The sequence below is a fragment of the Falco punctatus genome, assembly GCF_963210335.1.
Source record: "Falco punctatus genome assembly, chromosome: 9".
Classification (NCBI taxonomy): Eukaryota; Metazoa; Chordata; class Aves; order Falconiformes; family Falconidae; genus Falco; species Falco punctatus.
This window is the reverse complement of record NC_137589.1, coordinates 49,048,535-49,066,813: the sequence shown is the minus strand read 5'-3', so window position 1 is coordinate 49,066,813 and position 18,279 is coordinate 49,048,535. Positions and strand designations below refer to the sequence as shown.

Sequence of the window (18,279 nt, the reverse complement as noted above, 5' to 3'; positions counted from 1 at the left end):
CCAGTAGGCAGGCTTTGGGGTGCTATGGTGGCGCAAAGCTGGGCTTTGGGGTGCTGCAGGAGCCTGGAGCAGAGCTTTAGGGTGCTGTGGGAGTAAGCAACATGATTGGGGCTGCTATGGTGGCATGGAGCTGGGTTTTGGGGTGCTGCAAGAGCCTGGGGCAGGGCTTTGGAGTGCAAGGCAGGGGGACCTGCCAGGCCAAGGGAAGCCAGAGCCATGCTGCAGGCGTAGCAGCACGTACCATTTTCTTGGTGTTCTCATACGGGAGATGCAGATTGCATTTATTGCATGGTGTTCTGCAGCTCCCACGCAGTAACAGTTTCCTTTGCTGCAGTGCATAAACACAGACCCCGTATCTCCCCTTTGTCCCCAGCCTCGTGCCTCCTGCCCACAGTGAGGGCAAGCTGGTTTACAAAGACCAGCACCCAAACCTCACTCCCCTGGTAACTAGAAGTTAGTTCTTTCGAGTCTCTGCTTCCCTCATTCTCACACAAAGGCTGGTTTTGCAGCAGCCTTCACCCTCTCTTCGCCAGCAGCTGCTCCACAGACAATGATGTGGCAAGTTTGTTTTCTGCCTTTGCTGCACACTCACATGTGTGCTTATGCAACCACAACCAGCTCATTTTATTACTGACAGAAATAAGAGGCTCCATCTCTGTAAAAAAATCTGGCTTTTATTTAGATATTGTTCCCTTCCAGATATGCACCCCAGATATGTACTAGAAGAGGAAAAAAGAAAAAACTTAAAGAGGAAGAAGAGCTAAAAGGAAGGCCCTTTTTGTTATTTGAGATCTTGGGAAGACATTGTCAACTTAGTCTTTTGATCTGTTCCTGACTGCACGCCAGCAGCAGAAAATCTTTGTTGATTCAGTTCTTTTCAGCAGCTGGGCTTCCATGTGTGAGAAGCCACCGTGCCATAAAAGCATAAAGGCAGGGTAGCTCTACATCAGTTTTTTGGTGAAAAGGATATCCTATTCCTCACAAGTGCTATTTTAAAACTGCACATCAGCAAAACTCTTGGGTTTTACTTAAACTTTCCTCACGTTTCCTTCACCAGACCTCCGTTAAGTTCAATTAGGTGTATTAGTCTTAAAAAAAATATCAAATAATAAAGCCTTTTTCCCCCAAAAGGAGCTTATTCTAAACAGATACTTTCTCAGAGAGAGAAAGGAAAGGCATCAAAACTACCAATTCAAGTGTAAAAGAACAAACCTATACAAGGACTAGGAATACAAATTGTTTCAACCCATCTTTCTTGAAAGAGCCATTTTAAAAAACACAGGCCTGAGGCTGGCCCTCCTAGGTAGCAATGTCCTGTCCTCACTGCTTTCCTGGAGCCCATCACCCTGGGAGACAGTCCACATCTCTGGAATGAGGGATGTAATTAGTCCATTCCAATTGGGAAATGAAAAATCCAAGCTGACAAGATCCAGCATTCTATTCTACCACATTTAAACTGGCTGCAGTCACCAACCTGGCTGCAGGAACTGCAGCTCTGCAAAGGAGGGAAAGGAGGCGAGAGCATCAGATCCACTGGTCCCCAGTGCTGATGAGCAACAAACGCACCACTTGATTCAGCTGCCTTTTTCCATCCCCGATACACGTTTTAGCTGTTCATTTTGCTTCAGATTTTTGATACAATTCCTCTTGGTCTCCTAGGGCTTTGAAGACACAAAACAATCACTTTCGGTACTTAGTTTACATCACAAGTGCTGTGAAGTTCTTTCATTTAGGTTGATTTGGCTGAGTCAGCTGAGCAGACCGCTGGTCTGTGTACACTTGTACCATATTGCTGCATATGACTGGCAAGGTTGAAAGACACAGTATCACTGTCAAAAGTTAGAGCAGGAAGAGAAGGCACAGCCAGAATGCAAGAAAATAAAGGGGGGGGTGGGGGTGGAAATCACTTGGATAAAAGGCTTAAATATTCAGCTTCCAAGCCTCCTGACATCACCATGTAGATACGCAACCCCAAAGGGTGAATGATCTATTTGATTCAGTTCGACTTGGTGCAATGAGCTTATTCAACAGTCTCTCCAGTTCTCCTGGCCAGCTTCTGTACTGAGCATCTGGCGTTTCTTTTCTCCTCTATTTCAGAGCCAACCCAGCATAAGAAGCCCAGTCCCATTACTGCCTGCTCAGAACCTGGGGAGGGTGCCAAGCCCCCTGCGCGCAGGGAGGAACGGTCCTTCCAAGAGAAAAGCTTTAGCCGAAGTCCTTTATGTACAAGTTAAAGCCAAAAAGGGATGGCCCCAGAGGAACAGTACAAAACTCTACTGGAAACAAGAGGGGACACGGCAAGCTTGATTTACAGCATTTATATTCCTCTGAACAAAACCCAGCCCCTGCACGTCTCTTCATCAGCAAGCTCAGTTGTCCACCTCCTCCTCATCATTTTGCTCTTCTTCCTCCATCCTTTCGTCATCATCATCATTCTCTTCCTCTCTGCTCTTATCTTGCTCTTCCGAGTCTGCCTTCTTGTCTTTGTCTTTCCTGGCTTCTTTCTTTCCTTTCTGTTCACGCCTGTAAACTAAAAGAGAAAAAGAGAACGCTGAAAAATTGCAAGCCAGTGTATCCATGGCATGAACAGTACAGTAGCTGAAGTCTAACATCCACTTGCTCTCCAGCCTTACAAGGGGAGCAGTGAACACATAGCAGCAACTCACCCTATTATTTGAGCTGTGCTGACCAACTCCATAGGAAATCAGGTTAAGTTTCAGCAGAAAAATGCTGAAAAGGACGCAGGAGTTCACATTTACAGGCAGCACCTAAGACTTTCCTTACATAAACATAATAGAGGAGTGATAGCAGATGAGACTTTCTCAATCCTCATCAGTTGTGAAATAATGTTATCCCAGTCCTATTAAGGTGCACATTATTTATTCCCCAGGCAAACTGCAGTGTAGGATGCTGGGCAAAGAGAAGAGAAACAAGACAGGCAAGTAAGTGTTGCTTGTCCAGTGTTTGAGGAAAACAGGACTTGGTGCTAATTAGACTCCCTCGACATGAGCTGAGGACAGTACCTTCCAGTGATTCTTTCAAAGGGGCTACAAATCGCTGAAACTCCATTTCCTCCATGGCAGAGAGAACATCGCCAGCATTCAGTGTTTTCCTCTTCCCCTTCATGGCAAAGTTATTTGCACTAGTCAAATACAAGAAGTAAAAGAGAGGTAATTGGTAACTGTCATTAATTTAGTCTTGTTTACTGAAGTCACGTGCAACTTAAAAATAAAACCCCATCTCCTAAACATTTGGGTTTTTTTTAATCACTTACTAATAGTAGTTTAAGATACCTTGTTTGCATTGGCTGCTTGTGCTTTCATCTAGTCGCACTGCTTTCCCACAGCATTAATTTTCTGCTGGCATGGACCTTTTCTACAACCCAGGGGAAGGAGAAAGCCTGAACATTGGCTGTGAGGTGACAATTCCACAAAGCCACGTCAGCACCTTACACCAGAGAAGGGACTGCCTGCACAGTGTATCCTGAGCCACCCCAGGAACGTTCCTGTGTCCTCTGTGCCCAGCTCCAAGGCTGACTAGGTTGGTTCATGCTTACCCTAATGCAGCCGTGTGGTGAGTAGCCTGGAAAGTGAGCAAAGGCAAGGCCAAGCAGCCATGTTCTGAGGCTAATGGCAGTTTGAGACCCCTCTTGTCCCTGGTGGGGTTGGGGCTTCTCTGTGTACAAAGCCAACCTGCCTTCACCACAGGTTGCTAAGGGCAATCCAAACCCAACCATGCAGTCTGGTAGATTACACTAAAGATTGTTTTATTTATACAAAAGGACAACATGGAAACAAACACTGGGCAAAAATCTCCAGGACAGCTGGCAGAGAGGTGAATTATAAATCAACTGCACTGATTGTCTGATGCAACAAATTCTTACCACGATGTTGCATAAAGCACGAACACACTTGCTGCTCGAGATATTGCGCTCCGAGCTTCTTTGGAAATATTGACTCCATCAGGAAGCTGAAAAAAAAAATGCAACTTTGATCAGCAGCTGCTATAAATGCCTTAAACTTACATATTTCATGTGTCAATTCTGTCACTCAGAGGGCTCAGCACAACTGGAAATGAAATGTTTATCTTGAATGCTATCACTGAAACTTAGATGCCAGCTGAAATCCAACCGCAATTTGCCTGTGTTCTCTCCAAGGCAAAAGGCTACACAGAAGCAAAATAACTTCTGGGCCAGTGGTGGGTCTGGCCACCATCTCCAGGGCAATTCAGCTAGTGACTACCGAGTTCCTGACGCGGACCCATCACCCACCGTACCGAGATAGACTCAGCAACGCCTCATAGCTCAAGACCAAGCTGATCACTGAATTAACGACTGGGAATTATTCCGTTCTGGATTTTTATACAGACAAGGAATCGCTTCTGCTCCGATTCTTTCTAGGGGCCCGGTTCAGCCCCGCTGCTGACGACACCGCGGGGTTCCGCAGCCCGGGCCGCCCCTCCGGAGGCCTCGGGCACCCCACCCGGCCGCCCCCCCCTCCCCGGGGGCCTCTCCCCGAGGCCTGGGCACGCTTTGGGTTGTAGAGCCGCGGGACAAAGAAGGCCGCGCCGGGGCCCCGCGGGGAAAGCTGGCCCGGCCGCCCCCCGCCGCTCGCAGAGGCCGCTGGCGCTGCCCCCCCAGCACCCACCGCCTCCTTGATGATGCGGGTGATGACGGCGTTGGGCAGGTTCAGGTCCTCCGGTCTCTCCGCCATCCTGCGCCTCCCGCCAGGCGGTGGGGGACGGCGGGGCCCGGCCCGGCCCGTACCTCACTCGGAGCGGCCGCCCCGGAGCGCGCGCTCAGCCGCTGCCCCCTCACCTCTGACCCCTCCCGGCGTGCAGCGCGGCCCTTCCCGCCCGCCACCGCGGCCGCCGTTGCCTGGTGACGGGAAGGCGGCGGGCGGGGGCCGTCTGGGAGGCCCGGGGGCCCGAGGGAGCGCCCGGGGGCGAGGCGGGGCCCGGGGCTGGGAGTCTGGGGGTGCCTGTGGGAGCCTGGCGTGTGTGCGGGGGGGGGGCGGCGCAGGCAGCGGTGCGCTGGTGTGACTGGGGGTTAGCGGGAGCCTGAGGGGCTGTGGTGGGAGCAGGGGCAGAGCCAGGGGGGGCCCTGAGGGGAGAGGGTTGGTGCCCGTGGGGGCAGGTGTTTCTCCTGCCCCCCACAATGGCTTCGGGCCTCTCCCTGCAGCGCTGCGTGAGGGCATCGCTGCCCCGCAGGGCCCAGCGCCTGCCTGGCCCAGCCTTCCCTTAATTTGGGGAGACACTTATCCCTGTTGATAACCTGACAGGGTAACTAAACTAAGCTCAGAGTGCAAGAACAGAGTGGATTAATTTGGTACACTCTCAGGGTGATATTTGAAATTGTGAATTGTGATTGACAATGCAGCTTTTTTCCATAGAAAGTGTGTGTTTTCCACTAGCAAGGGCAGTACTATTGTAGTGGGGATTGTTTACAGACATTTGTGCCAAGTTTGCAGGTAAAGGTAACTTTGTATTAGACATAATAGCATGTTGGGGATGGTATAGGGCATTTTGAGTACACAAAGGTCAGAGCTGAAGAAAGGCTTGTGTGGGTGAGAGCTTGATGACCTTTCCAGTTATAGTGATTGGATTAATAAAAACCATCACTGCTTGTACAAATCGTGTCTCTCGAGTCTCGTTTTTAGCTGTTGTTAATGTATTCTGTTGTTAACTCCCTGGCCGCTTTATGGCTCTCAGAGGTGAGATGCTGCAGCGGGTGCTGCATTACTTTTTAATGAAGGCAATGACTGATTGTAACCGTAACAGACCACGCTAACATTGGCTGGGTGCTGTTAGGCCAGCCCTCAGAAGCTACTGCAGCTTGTTTTGTTTTCTGTTTTGCCAGAGGGTGAGGTTGTTCTGTACGTGCCTTGAGAACAAAGCGTGGCGGCCTTGGGTTACTGCCCCGTGGAGGGGGTAGGATGGAGTGGGAACAGGGATGATGCTGGCCCAGAGCCAGGGGTACGGTGCAAAGCTTCCCCGTTCACCAGCAAACACTGGACCCTTACTGTCGAGTTGTGTGTATCTTCCCAATACAACGGGCTCTCTTCTTTCTTGGATGCTTTGGCCACTGGTGCGTGCGTATGTTTGTTACTAATTACAATATCTGGAGGGTTGAAGCACAGCTATTAAAGTACTAATTTGTGTTTTCATGAGGTACAGAAGGACAATATTATCTTGTGCTTTTTGATTTTCCACTTGGGTTGGCTTAGCCAAGCCCCTGCTCGTGTGTCACTGTATTTATACTCGTGCTACAAATAGCAGCTTTTTTGTATTAGTGTAAAATTTGACTTGCAGTAGTAAGCTTGACTACTGCAAGTCATGTTTAACAGGTCCCATGTTGTACATATGACAGCTAAATGAGACCAGAAAGCTGTTTTAATATAAAAACTCTGGAGCTACAGGACACAAAGCCAGGTCATCAGCCTACTGTGATCTAGGATGTACCCGTGCCTGAGGACAACCTGATTCCTCTGTAATTTTGTTAACTTTCATACTGTATACATCTTCAGTGTTTTGAGGTTGTTTTTTTCTTCTAAGTTAATTTGCACGATTTTTCTGTTTTGCAGAGTATTTACACAGATGATACCATCTTTCTGCTCTCCCTGCTGGAGTGGTTGCAAAGGTGATGCCTGCAAGTGTAAGCCAGTAGGATGAACCTACTTGTGGTATGGTTACTTGTCAACATCCATGGTGCTGGGATACACTAAAAAGAACTTAGAAGGGATGTCCTTGGATCTGTTTAGGAAACTGATCCAATTTTTAGAGCCTTTTTGAAAAGGGAAGGTAAAGTTATGGTTAAATTCTGATTTTCACTGAAGGAGGGAAAAGAGCATTCTTACTCTTGAGATAACTGACTTGGAGTCCTAGTGGAGTTAAGGTAGTTATTGGTTTTTCACATGAAGTAGCTGGTCAAATTGAACACTTTTCACAGATATTTATATTTTTTAAAGCTGGAAGTGATCAATAGGTTGCCTAGTCTGACCGATATAATAGGTGACTTCACCAGAATTTATCTCAGTAACTTGTTCAAATAAAGTCTTTCTTCTGAGGTAACTTAACTTGGATGGCTGACAACAAGAAGAGAGAATGTGTTACTGTCCTTGGCCAGAAAGTACTTCCTATGGCAGAAAATAGCTGTTAAATTTAGGTGCTCAGTTTCCAGCATGATTTTTTCCTCATGTATATACGTGCATATAACCTCACCTACTAATGATTTTATTCCACCCATGGAGCTCAGCAACTTGCTTTAGTTAAGTCCTTGTAAGTGAGGTTTATATATCAGCTGCCTGGAGGTGACTTTATATACTCGCTGATTGCTGCTTTCGAGTGTGTGCCTGTGGGTGTGATCTCCCCTTTAACCAAGTGATTCTTTAATATTAGACAAATAGTGCAGTCCTATTCTTAAAGGGTTTTCTGCTGTCAATGAGAACTGGATCACTAAGGACAGATAATTAAGAATGGTTATACTTTCCCTACTAGAATTTCTCAAGATATACGGGAGTCTAACCATGTGCCCTCCTCTTCTGTAGCCAGAGAGAGCCCTTTAATGCTGATTCTGAGCAGCGAAGCGACCATTGTGCTTGTGGTAACCTTCATGCCCTGAGCAGGAAGGGTTAAGGCTCTGCAGGTCCCATGCATGGCTCAGCACATGCTGTGGTGTGGGAGATGCATATTTGGTGCTTAGGCCCTGGGAACATGGTTTGGATATATATAAAAATTGCAGTTGCTATAATGTAAATTCTTGTTGTTTGCTTAGCCATTGTTAAATGGAGCCATTGTGGCAGTGCACTCTATAGTTTGTAATTTCTAGATTCTCAGTATTCGTCTTGCATTTGCTTTACTTAGATGAACTGCCAGCACTGAAAATAGTAAATGTTTCCCACAGTCACTCTTCAGGGAGAGTAGATTAGATATTCTGAGTGTCACAGAACTCCTTCCACCTCTGCCACACCTCTTCTATGTTCTCTGATTCAAGAAAGCTCAGAAGATACTGATGTTAGGAGAATTACACTGAAAGTGAGTTCTGTGAGTTACACTTTCTGTGCTTTTTAAGCCTGCATTAAGGGTGGGCACTCCAATGATAGCCTGCTTGTTTTTCTCAGAATTGCACAAACCTGTTATGTTTATGGTCCAGCTGCAGCAGACACAGAGCTTATCAAGTAGTGCTTGTGCTGTGCAGAACGCACTGTTAGTACAGATGGGTTTGAATGTTGCTTAACTTTACTATTGCAAAAATGATACTTCAGGATCATCATGGCCGAATAAATAATAATAAAAAGTACAGATTATTCCTGTTTAGAGTAGTCAGCATGGAACACCTATATTGTTTCCTTCATTCTTGAAGCTGTATTATGCTAGGTGCGATACAAGTCCTGTAACAAAGAGGCTGTTACTGCAGTAGATTAACCTCTTACACTTTTAAAAATGGGGAGGAAGCATACCAGAAGGTGGTACACATGCAAGCTGGTGATGTGATCTGCAAAGCCTTCTCTCTGGATACTGAAAACAATCCTTTTGGTTCTGCTGGGAATGCTCTTGGATTGGAAGACTAAATGTAGGCTTAAGGCTCTGTGAGGGTTCAGTGTGCTCCTAACCCCTGCAGGCCTGAGTCACTTCACACCTCTTCCCCCTCATTAGTGCTAACTGGATCTGCCTTACCCTGCTGCTGAGAGCAAGTTGTCACTGAAGGTCAGTCAGAGGAGACAGCAAAGTGCTCAAGGCCAGAGTAAAGCACGTGCCATATTAGTGATCAGCGTTTGAAACAGAACAGCAAGAGACTAAATGTTCACACAGCTAAGGTAGGGATGCAGCTACACAGCTCGAATCAAAGTGGCTTCAGTGATGTGGGATGTTGTTACGGGGATTTGCATTTACTAGTTTAAATCTCTCTGGAAGACTGTCTATGGCTGGTCTGCTTTATTTTTTTAAGAAATAGAAGAATGAATTTTAAACACCTGATGGTATCCTTTTTAAAAGGAAATAAGCTTTTATTTTGTCATTATATTTTCTAAATTTTCAGCTGCATCTGTCCTCAAATTTAGCTCTAATGTCTGGAATCATTCCATCTTTCCTTTCCCTACAGAAAAAATAGGCACTGCAACAAGGAGCCCAAATCCCAGTGGAGTGTGCTATGATGTAGATGTTGCTTGCACACTTCTTTTCCTATCTCAGATCTTCTAAAGTTAGATTGTCTCTGACTAAGGCCTCCAAATACAGCAGTGTCATCCTCAGAATATCTTCTTGGGATCCTTCTTTACCGTAACTTCTTTACCATAAACTAATTCAGCAGTTTTGACTATCAAAAAATTGCCAGCTTAAAATTCTACTGATTGAGTGGACTTTCCTATCTGACCTGAGAAAGCTATTTGGGCAAATTATGTGTACCAGTTAAGGAGCTATTCTCAGCTGCGTGGACTGACTATTACATTAATGCTAACTTTGTTAATTCGCTTTGAAAAGGAAACCTGTAGGGTAATTTGTGATTTGCCTTTTATACTGTTAATTTGATTTTGTTTCACTGTGAATCTTGCTTCTATTTGTATTGCGGTTCAGAAAGACCTATTTTTACAGGATTGAACTTTGCAGCAGGGTCAGACGTGATCTCACCTGGAGAGATTAACCTCATCCTCTTTAATAACATTGTAAAAGTGAGTGCTTTCAGCTGGAGGGAGGGGAATGCCTTTCTGACTACAGATAAAATATAATCATTCTGAAACAATATATGCAATACTCAGGGTATGCTCTGCTAATTGATTCAGAATGCAAATTAATCCACAGAGGTGGCTTAAAGTGGCTACATTAAGGCTGAACTAACCATATGCCACCACCCAAATGGGATCCAACTCCTATGGCTGCAAAATGTACAGTAAAGTTGAGCTGACCCTATTGTAGTAGAAAGTCCTTGAATAGAAAATTGTTATGGGCTAGGCAACTATTTTGGGAAGATGTCTCATGTGCCTGCTTTATTCTTGTGTTCTCCTCTAGGCATCACCTTCTGACATGAAACAGGATACTGAGCTACACACACCTTTGTCGGACCCAGTATGTCTGCTTTTATTTTCTAAAATATTCTTGAATTCTATTAGGAAAAGGTTCTCCACTGAGAATGTGGTTGGTCCCTGGCACAGGCTCCCCAGGGAAGTGGTCACAGCATCAAGCCTGTCAGAGTTCAAGGAGAATCTGGTCAATGTGTTTAGTGATATGATTTATTTAGGTAGTCCTGCAAGGAGCAGGGAGTTGGACTCAATGATCCTTGTGGGTCCCTTCCAACTTGAGAGATTTTATGATTCTATGTGCCTGCTCCCACACTTGGGCAAAAGGGGGAGTCAGGATCATGGAGTTATGGGGAGAGAAAGAAGGCAGCTGCCCTTTCAGTATCAGCCTTCAACTAGATTAGCTTAATCTGAACACAAAAGTGTAGGAGAACCTTGGTATGTTTTATTTTACTCTGCGCGGTGCAGAAGTGCGGCTTCAGCAGATGATGGAGATCTTTGCCAACAAAAAGGGCAATTTACCCCTTTCCATTGTGCTATTTAGGCATTTATCTCTGTCTCCCCCCACTATATGCCCCGGTCAAATTGTTTGTTATGCAAATGCAAGAAATAGTTAATTTTCTGTGAAATTAGTGAGCTAATCTGGCTCATTGGGAGGCTGAACAGTACCAGGCCCTGGGTGAAGCCCTGGAAAGCAGTGCCCAGGTGCATGGTGTCAGCTAGCTGATAAAGCAGCTCAGCCATTTCATGCAGCTTCAGACTGTGCACACAATTCAGCTCAGGTGGCAGGCATTAACTTTTTAAGCTGTTTTAACTTAATTACTTTGATCTGTGTGACTATACTAAGGCCAAATTCATCATTCCCAAGAGATCTTTTGCTATACTGAAACCTATCTCTTTTATGAGAAGTGTCACTGAAATTTTTAAAGACCCAGCTTGGTTATTATATTATTTTTATTGCATTAAAATAAACCAGAAACAGATTAGTACTTATCATTTGTCAAAATCCAGTAAAGCAAGAGCAGATGGGGCTGCAGTTCGGCAAAGGCAGCAGCAAAGACTGTGCTGGGGCATGCTGTGGGTGCTGCCATGGGTGCTGCAGCTGTCTCATCAATTCGGGCTCTAACAGAATGTGCAGACTCTGGGATGTGAGCAGAGGAGGAGGGGGTGATTCTAAAGATGCCCTTGCAGCAGGGGAAACCTTTCTTGTGTCTCAGATCGGAAAAGGATTTGGTAATCAGCCAGTCTGCATCTCTGTTGTGTTTCTCACTGGCATTTTTCAGGGAACGATTCAGCTATGCTTGCCGCAGAGGTGGTGTTGGGGACAGAAGCACCCAAGCTGTGTGCTGTACTCCCTGCTTTGGTGCAGACCCTGGGGAAGAGGGGGCTGCAGCTATCCCACTGCTGGGAAAGTGCTGAGGTTTGTGTGTCTGCCCTGTATGGCAGACTTCATTAATCCCAGAAGTCTGCCCTCAGGATTGCCCAGAAATCGCCCAAACCCTTCCTGTTCCAATCCTTTTACCATTTGGGAGCCAGGTAATTTTTCCCAGTCTGATTTAGTTTCTTTAATTACAAAGCCAGCTTCAACCCTGTGGGTTTTCTGTGTATGTTACCCTTTTGCCTGGAATAACTGTCTAAGCATGTGTTTGGATTTGAATATCCAGGCAAAGGCAGATCCTAGTGCTGGCAAACGGAAATTTGTGACGGAGAACTGTGTTAAACTTTAAAAGAAAGTCATTAACTCCCAAGCCAACAAGCTGAATGTGCAGTTTGCTGGAGACTCTAATAAAAATGCAGGTTAAGGTCAGTCCCCAGGGCTTTGAATGTGAAGAGACAAGTTAGAAAGGGTCGTTACCTTGCTGTTGGGAGCTGGTAGAGAGAGGGACCTTTGCACGTACCACAGCCACCATCTCGTCCTGGCATGCAATTTAATTTGTAACTTTCTAGTACTGGAGCTCTGCTCCCCTGGGACATTTGTATACTGGGTTCCTCCCCTCCTTGACACTGGTGCCAAGGTCAAAGGCTCGTGGCAGCTAAATTGCAGCTTGAGTGCAGGACGCTGGTGCTTGGACATTGCTGGAGAGAGTGACCATCCCACGTGGGAGTCATGGAGCTGCTGGGAGAGCCAGGGCTCATGCGTGAGTGCTCAGATGATTTGTCTGGTTTCTCTGCTTAGTTTGAAGTGCTGCTGTGTCTCCTGGGTGAAGGATGGGTTATGGCTGTGCAGGTGCCTGGTTGTCACCACTGAAGCAGATCTGGTGCTTGGAGGAGATGAGGGACTGTATCTCCCACATGCCCTTTATGGGGTATTGGAGATGACCAGCTCCTTGCGGGATTATGTTTGATCTCGGGGCTTTCTGCTAGCACTTTGTGCTGCAGGATGGAGCAGACTTGAATCTGCTAGGTTTGAGAGTTAAGAGTGATTTTTGCAGACAGTGAGCCTCAAACCCTCTGGGAGTAGGGTGTGGGGGACTGCTATGGCCTTGGAGTCCCATAGGCTTTTTTTTACCTTTACTTTTTTTCCCCCCATTTTGGAAAACACTATTTCATGGGATTCTTTTACTGAAATCTGTGATACTGCCTGCTTTAGATAGAGAGTGCATTGTTATTGTCCTGTTTGTCTTTCCTTTTGCCTCTTAAAAGCATTTTGCAATAAAGACAAGGAGAAGGGGAGGCTTTGCACGAGCCTGGGTAGCTCCTAGGAGACAGGGTGGCATGTAAAACACCTCTCATGACTTGCTGCATGCACTGGGGAGAGCTGCAGGCTTGGCAGTGCCGGAGAGAAACAACACAAGCCATAGTCTCAATGCTGTCCTGGGGATGCGTGGTGAAGGAGACAAGGACATGGAAAGGCTGGGCTGGCACACGCTCTGCTTGCATTGATAGAGGCTCAGGATACCTGGGACTGCAGAGTGGATTGTTCGCTTGCTCCCTCAGTAGGATTGCTTGGTGTGGGGTGTCCTGTGTGTTGAGATGTGCTGTGCTGGTCATTGGTAGCCAGGGGTGCTGTGCACTGAAACGTATGATCCCAGACTATTTTTTTCCAGGGGCAAGTAAATTTGCTAGGATAAAGCTTTAATTTTGGTGGGTGGCAGATGGAGATTGCAAATGGATTGTCAGTAAATGGATTCAGCTGAACAAATGAGAGGAGGAGTATTGGATAAGCCTGAAGGAGGAACATTTTGAAGTGCCTTAGAAATTACCCTGTATCCCTGAGCAATGTCTATCCCACCTGTAGTGCTCATTCCTGATTGTTCAGGACAGTGCTTTGACACCATTTACCTGTGTCTGTGGTGCTCAGGCATCAATAGGGCTTTTGGGGGATGTGATGAGGGATGGGTGGATGGATGTTGGGGACAGTGGCAGGGTTCTTCTTCAGTCTTCCTGTCTAGGAGGTGACAGCAACACTGACTGTGACCCCAGGAAGTCCAGGGCCTCTCTTCTGGGCACCTCCATCTGCAATCTTGCTGTTGGACACAACCATAAGAGGGAGATTTTGAGCCTCTGTGAAGTTTCTTTGCAGACCCCAGGGCTGGGATGATTACGGGTCCCCAGACCCTCCCTGTGGGGAAGAAGGGAGAGCGCTTGTAATATTCTGCAATATAAATACATGTGGCTCTGTTCCTTTCCCAGGTTCATTGCCAGTGCTACCTGTGAGGACAGGAGATGAAGGTGAGGATGGGATGAAGGGGTTCATCCTCTCCCCAGCTCTGTCCAGGGGTCTCCTGCATGTCAGTGGATGTGACAGAGGATGTGACTACTTCCAGTTTCAGCTTGTTACAATTTGGATGAGCTCTGATGTTGGTGAGCTCTCTTGGAGCTGAAGGCTTTACTACTGGGGAAAGCCAGACTTGTTCCACTGACTGTACCCGTGTCTACAAGGAGAGCACAGAGCAGGCCATGGGGAAGTGTTTCTAAATGTCAGGGTGCAAATATCTCCTTGGGCAGCTGGGACAGGGAACTGCAGGATGTTGTGGCATAGGCTACGTGCTCGACCAGGTCATCTGTTTGCTGGAGAGCCTGCCTGTGATGCAGGGATGTACTTCTGCCTGCTGGCAAAGGACCCATTTCCTCTCTGGGGCTCTGTGTTCCCCTCCCTTGGGTTTCTGGGTTTTGCCTACTGCACTAGTCCCTACCTCCCTACCTGGTTGTCTGTCTTAAATATAAAAAAACCCAAAAAACAATGCTGAGCAGAGGCTTTAAGGTGCACTTGATGCATGGCACGTAAAGGGCCATGGCCAAGGCTGCATGGCAGAGGTGACTGCCTCCGAATGTGGGTCTGTGTTCTGCTGTGACACTAGATCTAGTGGATCGCCATCACTCCTCTCCTTTCTGTACACAGACAGGGCTGAGCAGTGGGGTGCTGGTGTGGGACAGATGGGTCACACTGCCAGCATGTGTCACATCTGTGTAGGGCTGGCCATGGGAAGCTCAGTGCAAACCTGGCAGCGTGATTCTGGACAAGGTGGAGACATACCCTTGTGGGAGGTAAAACCAAGGGTACTGCAGAGCCTGTGATGTCCCCTGTGTCCCATCTCCCCGTCCTGCCATGTCCTGTTCTCATCTCTTCTTTTCTCTGGCAGGGACAGGGCAGAGTTCCCGGTTGCTGGAGCATCTGCCAGATCTGCAGAAGGGGCGATGCAGGGGCATGCGATTCTCCCTGCAGGAGCAGAGGGCACCATCGGGGAGCAGGAGGAAGGTCAGCCATGCGCAAGTGAAAGGGAAGGGTAAGTGATGGGGATGCGAGAGGGGCTGTGGGCCAGCCATGGGTTCAGCACTGGCCAGGAGTGTGTTGGAGGTGTGACCATGGGGAGGAGTGATGGGGGGTGTGTGTCCAGCACACTACAGGACTCTACAGGAGATCTTATCCTTTTCTGTCCCAGAGAGGTCAATATATTTAGTATTACTTCAGCTGGACGTGGGCTGGGGAATGGAGGTACCTGCACAGCACTGACAGCGGCCATCCACAATGGCAGCATGTCTGTGTTGAGCGTGTGCTGGGCTGCACCCTCATCTCTCCTGACCTTCACTTGTCAGGGCTAAGCTCTCCCATTGCCCACTTCTGCCTAGACCCAGGACAGCAAGACCTGTGGACTGGCCACTATCACCCAGAAGGCCTGTATGGGGCTGATCCAGGCTTACCACAGGCCCCCCCCAGTGTTGTGGACCCTGTAGCCTCACAGCAGTGCCACAGGGAACCAAATTCATTAACCATGGTGTTTCCTGTGGCATGGGATGGTGTGGGAGCAGATCTGCTTTGCTGGGGACTTTGCTGGAGATCAGTCCCCCATGGGGTCCTGCACTGCGGGGAGCAGGGCTGCATGGATCAGTGCGGGGAAGCAGAGAGTTCTGACGCCCAGCTCTGGGTGCCTCCCAGTAAGCTGTGGTGCAGTGTCTGGAGCTGGTGGGTGCATCGCCAGCTCCTGGATGATGGAAGGGGCTGCTCTGGGGTCTTGCAGAGCGACTCCATGAGCCTGGGGGGCTGCACGCCTCTTCCCTTGTCCCTTGAGAGCCAGGCAGGTAACCTGTGCCCTGCCACCTCTCCCTTTCTTGGCTCACCCCCACAGACCAGTTTTCCTGCACCCTTTCCTTGCCTGCAATAATTTCCCCAAAATGACATGAACGCTGCTGTCCCGCGTTGCTCCAGTGCGACAGTTCCCCAAAGCTGAGCATGTGCTTGCAAACCCAGCGGCACTAACAGTCATGGGGATTACTTACAGCCTGGTGCACTGTCGAAAGGAAATGTTGCAAGTTTTTTTTTTTCCCAGGAGTTCATTCCTGGTACCTCAGCAGGGTGGCTGTGGGGCAGTGCTGGCACGGGACTGGGGTCCGCAGGGGCGGGCAGAGCACTGCCCACGTCCTTGCATCCTTGCACGTGGCTGTGGCATTGGGCTGGGGCTTGTTTGCTCAGGCAGGTGCGGTCCCAGTTCAAATCCGTGGGGCCAATGGGAACCGCGCCATTCAAATGTGTGGCGGTTTGACGCGTGTCCCATGGAAACCCAGCCGCACGGCTGCCTGTCAGTCCCTGCTGAAACGGCTGCTTGGCTTTCTCGGGCTGGGCAGAGAGGGCTCCAATTACTGGCTAATTAGAGGTGTCTGGCCATGGAGCCCGGCAATGTCCGCAGAGTCTCGCTCTGCACCCGCCAGGCTGACCCCCTGGGAGCTTCTTTCTGCCTCTCCACGTTCGGTAAGCATTGAGCATGCATCTCCAGGGAGCAGGGGCCCACCACGGTGCCCGGGGTATGTGGCCGTGGCTGTGACCCTCGCTGGTGCGGCATGGGAAGCCACAGCAGGTCACGGCCAAAGCCCAGCACGCTAGGAACGGGCTGGAGAGCTGTTCCCTGAAGACATTAACGCTGATCGGCAGCCTGCTGGCTTCTGCCTCGCTGAGCTGGAATAATGCATGGATCCATTGAGAGGCAAACCAGGGAGTGCCCTGAAACCAAGCTGCAGCCACTGAGGCGTGCTGCGGCAGTCAGCTGGCCGCTGAATACCCAGGTTGTTTTGCCCCCTGGATGGGCACAAGCCGGGATTGCTGTGCAGGGCTGGCCGGAGCTGTGGCTCCCGTTAGGACAGAGCCCACATTTCCTTCTTTGCTCCTAGCGGGTCTTTCCGTGGTTGCCTCAGCTTTGCTGCGTGGGCTTGAAGAAGTCCGCAGGCAGTAGTGGCTTGGCTCTGCGGGCTGGGGCCAGCCCAGTGGTGGCTGAGCTACGAGCCCTGTATACACCCCCCCCCCCCCCCCCCGTGAGCAGGTGAATTTGACAGCATATGCCATGGGCATTGCTTGTGGTGTGTGGCGATGCTTGTCAGCAGCGATCTTATGCAGAGGGAAGTTGGGTGCCCATTCTGGGTGCCACTTTTTAAGCAACAGTTTTCTTTCAAAGCTGCTTGTTTTAGCGAACTGGGCAGGCAATCGTGCGATGTGCTGTTAAAGAGGCTGCAGGGAAGCAGAGAGGGTTTCATGAGTGGAGCAGGGCGTCCCTTCTCTGAGCAACCAAGGGATGTTACTTCTTCCCCCTTTTGTCTTGTAAGCATCAAACTGCTGAGGACAGCCTTGGAAGCTGAAATCCTCTGTCTTTGTAGGGCTTATGCATGCCAAATGATGTGAGTTTTGTGGTGCCTCTTGGCTCTGTTAACCAAGTTTGGGGTAAACATCATCTCTGCAAGCTGAAGTTCCCTTCATGGGCTGATGGTTGCTGGTGAGATGTGGCATTGTGTGCTTTGAGGAGAGCAGTGGCAGGACAGGGCCAGCACTACCCTCTCCATGTGGGTGGCCAAGGAGAGGGTCTTCGAAAGGGCTGGTGCCAGGGCCAGAGGTTGTAGATGGTGATTTCGGGGTGCTCTGCCTTGTGCCCATGGGGACCTCCCACACAGGCAGTTATCTTACACTGCTTTCCTCTGGTAAGAGTCCTACCTGATGTGTGCATTGATGGTTTTTGGCTGTCCCAGCCAGGGCAAAACCTGCATTTTTCCTACAATAAAACAGAAAAGCATTTAAGGAGCAGAAACCCAAATTTTCCATTTCTCAGAGATCATCAGTAAGGAACAGATTTTCCTGCCTGCTAGGTCAGCTCCCAAAGAACAACATTCATGTGTCCCCTCCCTTGGCTTGGCAAACCTCTCTTATGGGTGGGAATCTGGTTGATTACCATCTTGTGCTTGTTCATACCCGGTTTTTCCCTGTTCTCCTTGTGCCAGCTTTGTTCATCAGCTTGAATTGCCTCTCCTGGCCCTGTGGGGTCCAGATGGATGGGGCCTGGGCACCCTCTCCACTGCAGCCCTGCGAGCCTGCTGAGCCCTGCTCTTTGTGATGGAGTGTGCACCCAAGAGCTGCGTGTGGGTCCTGATGTGAGATGAGCTGTCTGCTCTTTTGTCTCCCTCTGGCCTTTCTCTGCACGTATTTTCATTTATATTAACCTCTATTGAACACAGGTGACCTGGACAAGCTGTGTCAGGGCCTCTCTGCTGAAGCTGTTTCCCTTAGTTCATATTAGGGATGTATCAAAAGAGATAAACCCAGAGGATAATGTTTCTCTGACCCTCTTCTCTTGGAGCAAGGTGGAAATGCAGCCCAAGAACTTGCCTGAATAGGGGTTGTGTTTCTGCCCACCCAGGTCTGGAGGACAGTTACTGCTCCATGCATCTGAGAAAATGTAACTGCTGCCACTGAGCCAGTCTGTCCAAGTGCAGATGGTGGTACAGCAAATCCTTTCCACCACCTAAGGCTGGATCAGCTCTTTCCAACAACACCTTCCCTCTCTGATCCCAGCCC

The 18,279-nt window shown here is 48.8% G+C and overlaps 2 protein-coding genes across 3 annotated transcripts in view; one reads left to right on the top strand and one right to left on the bottom strand.

Annotated features, from left to right (window-relative positions):
• Positions 1–654: 654 nt before the first annotated feature.
• POLE3 (DNA polymerase epsilon 3, accessory subunit) lies at positions 655–4,831 on the bottom strand. The gene is made up of 4 exons (XM_080402109.1): positions 4,647–4,831; positions 3,884–3,969; positions 3,024–3,142; positions 655–2,530 (listed from the first exon to the last, which is right to left on the bottom strand). The coding sequence occupies exons 1-4, from the start codon at positions 4,710–4,712 to the stop codon at positions 2,370–2,372; spliced, it is 432 nt and encodes a 143-aa protein (XP_080258235.1). The 5' UTR covers positions 4,713–4,831; the 3' UTR covers positions 655–2,369.
• A 9,759-nt stretch (positions 4,832–14,590) lies between these two features.
• Positions 14,591–18,279, top strand: part of RGS3 (regulator of G protein signaling 3) — a 79,462-nt gene continuing 75,773 nt past the window's right edge. Inside the window, exon 1 of one of the 2 annotated variants that reach the window (XM_080402042.1) lies at positions 14,591–14,734. In XM_080402042.1, coding sequence (XP_080258168.1) covers positions 14,656–14,734 — 79 coding nt within the window. In that variant the 5' untranslated portion in view covers positions 14,591–14,655. Of the gene's footprint in view, positions 16,195–18,279 lie in introns of both variants that reach the window. The other variant, XM_080402050.1, reaches the window with a different exon arrangement.

Bases quoted from the DNA above. Each gene is read 5' to 3' on its own strand.
- POLE3 (XM_080402109.1), bottom strand. From the start codon at position 4,712: ATGGCGGAGAGACCGGAGGACCTGAACCTGCCCAACGCCGTCATCACC. The intron at 3,970-4,646 runs GTGGGTGCTGGG...TTTTTTTTTCAG, and splicing joins CCCGCATCATCAAGGAGGCG to CTTCCTGATGGAGTCAATAT. The intron at 3,143-3,883 runs GTAAGAATTTGT...GTATTTGACTAG, and splicing joins GTGCTTTATGCAACATCGTG to TGCAAATAACTTTGCCATGA.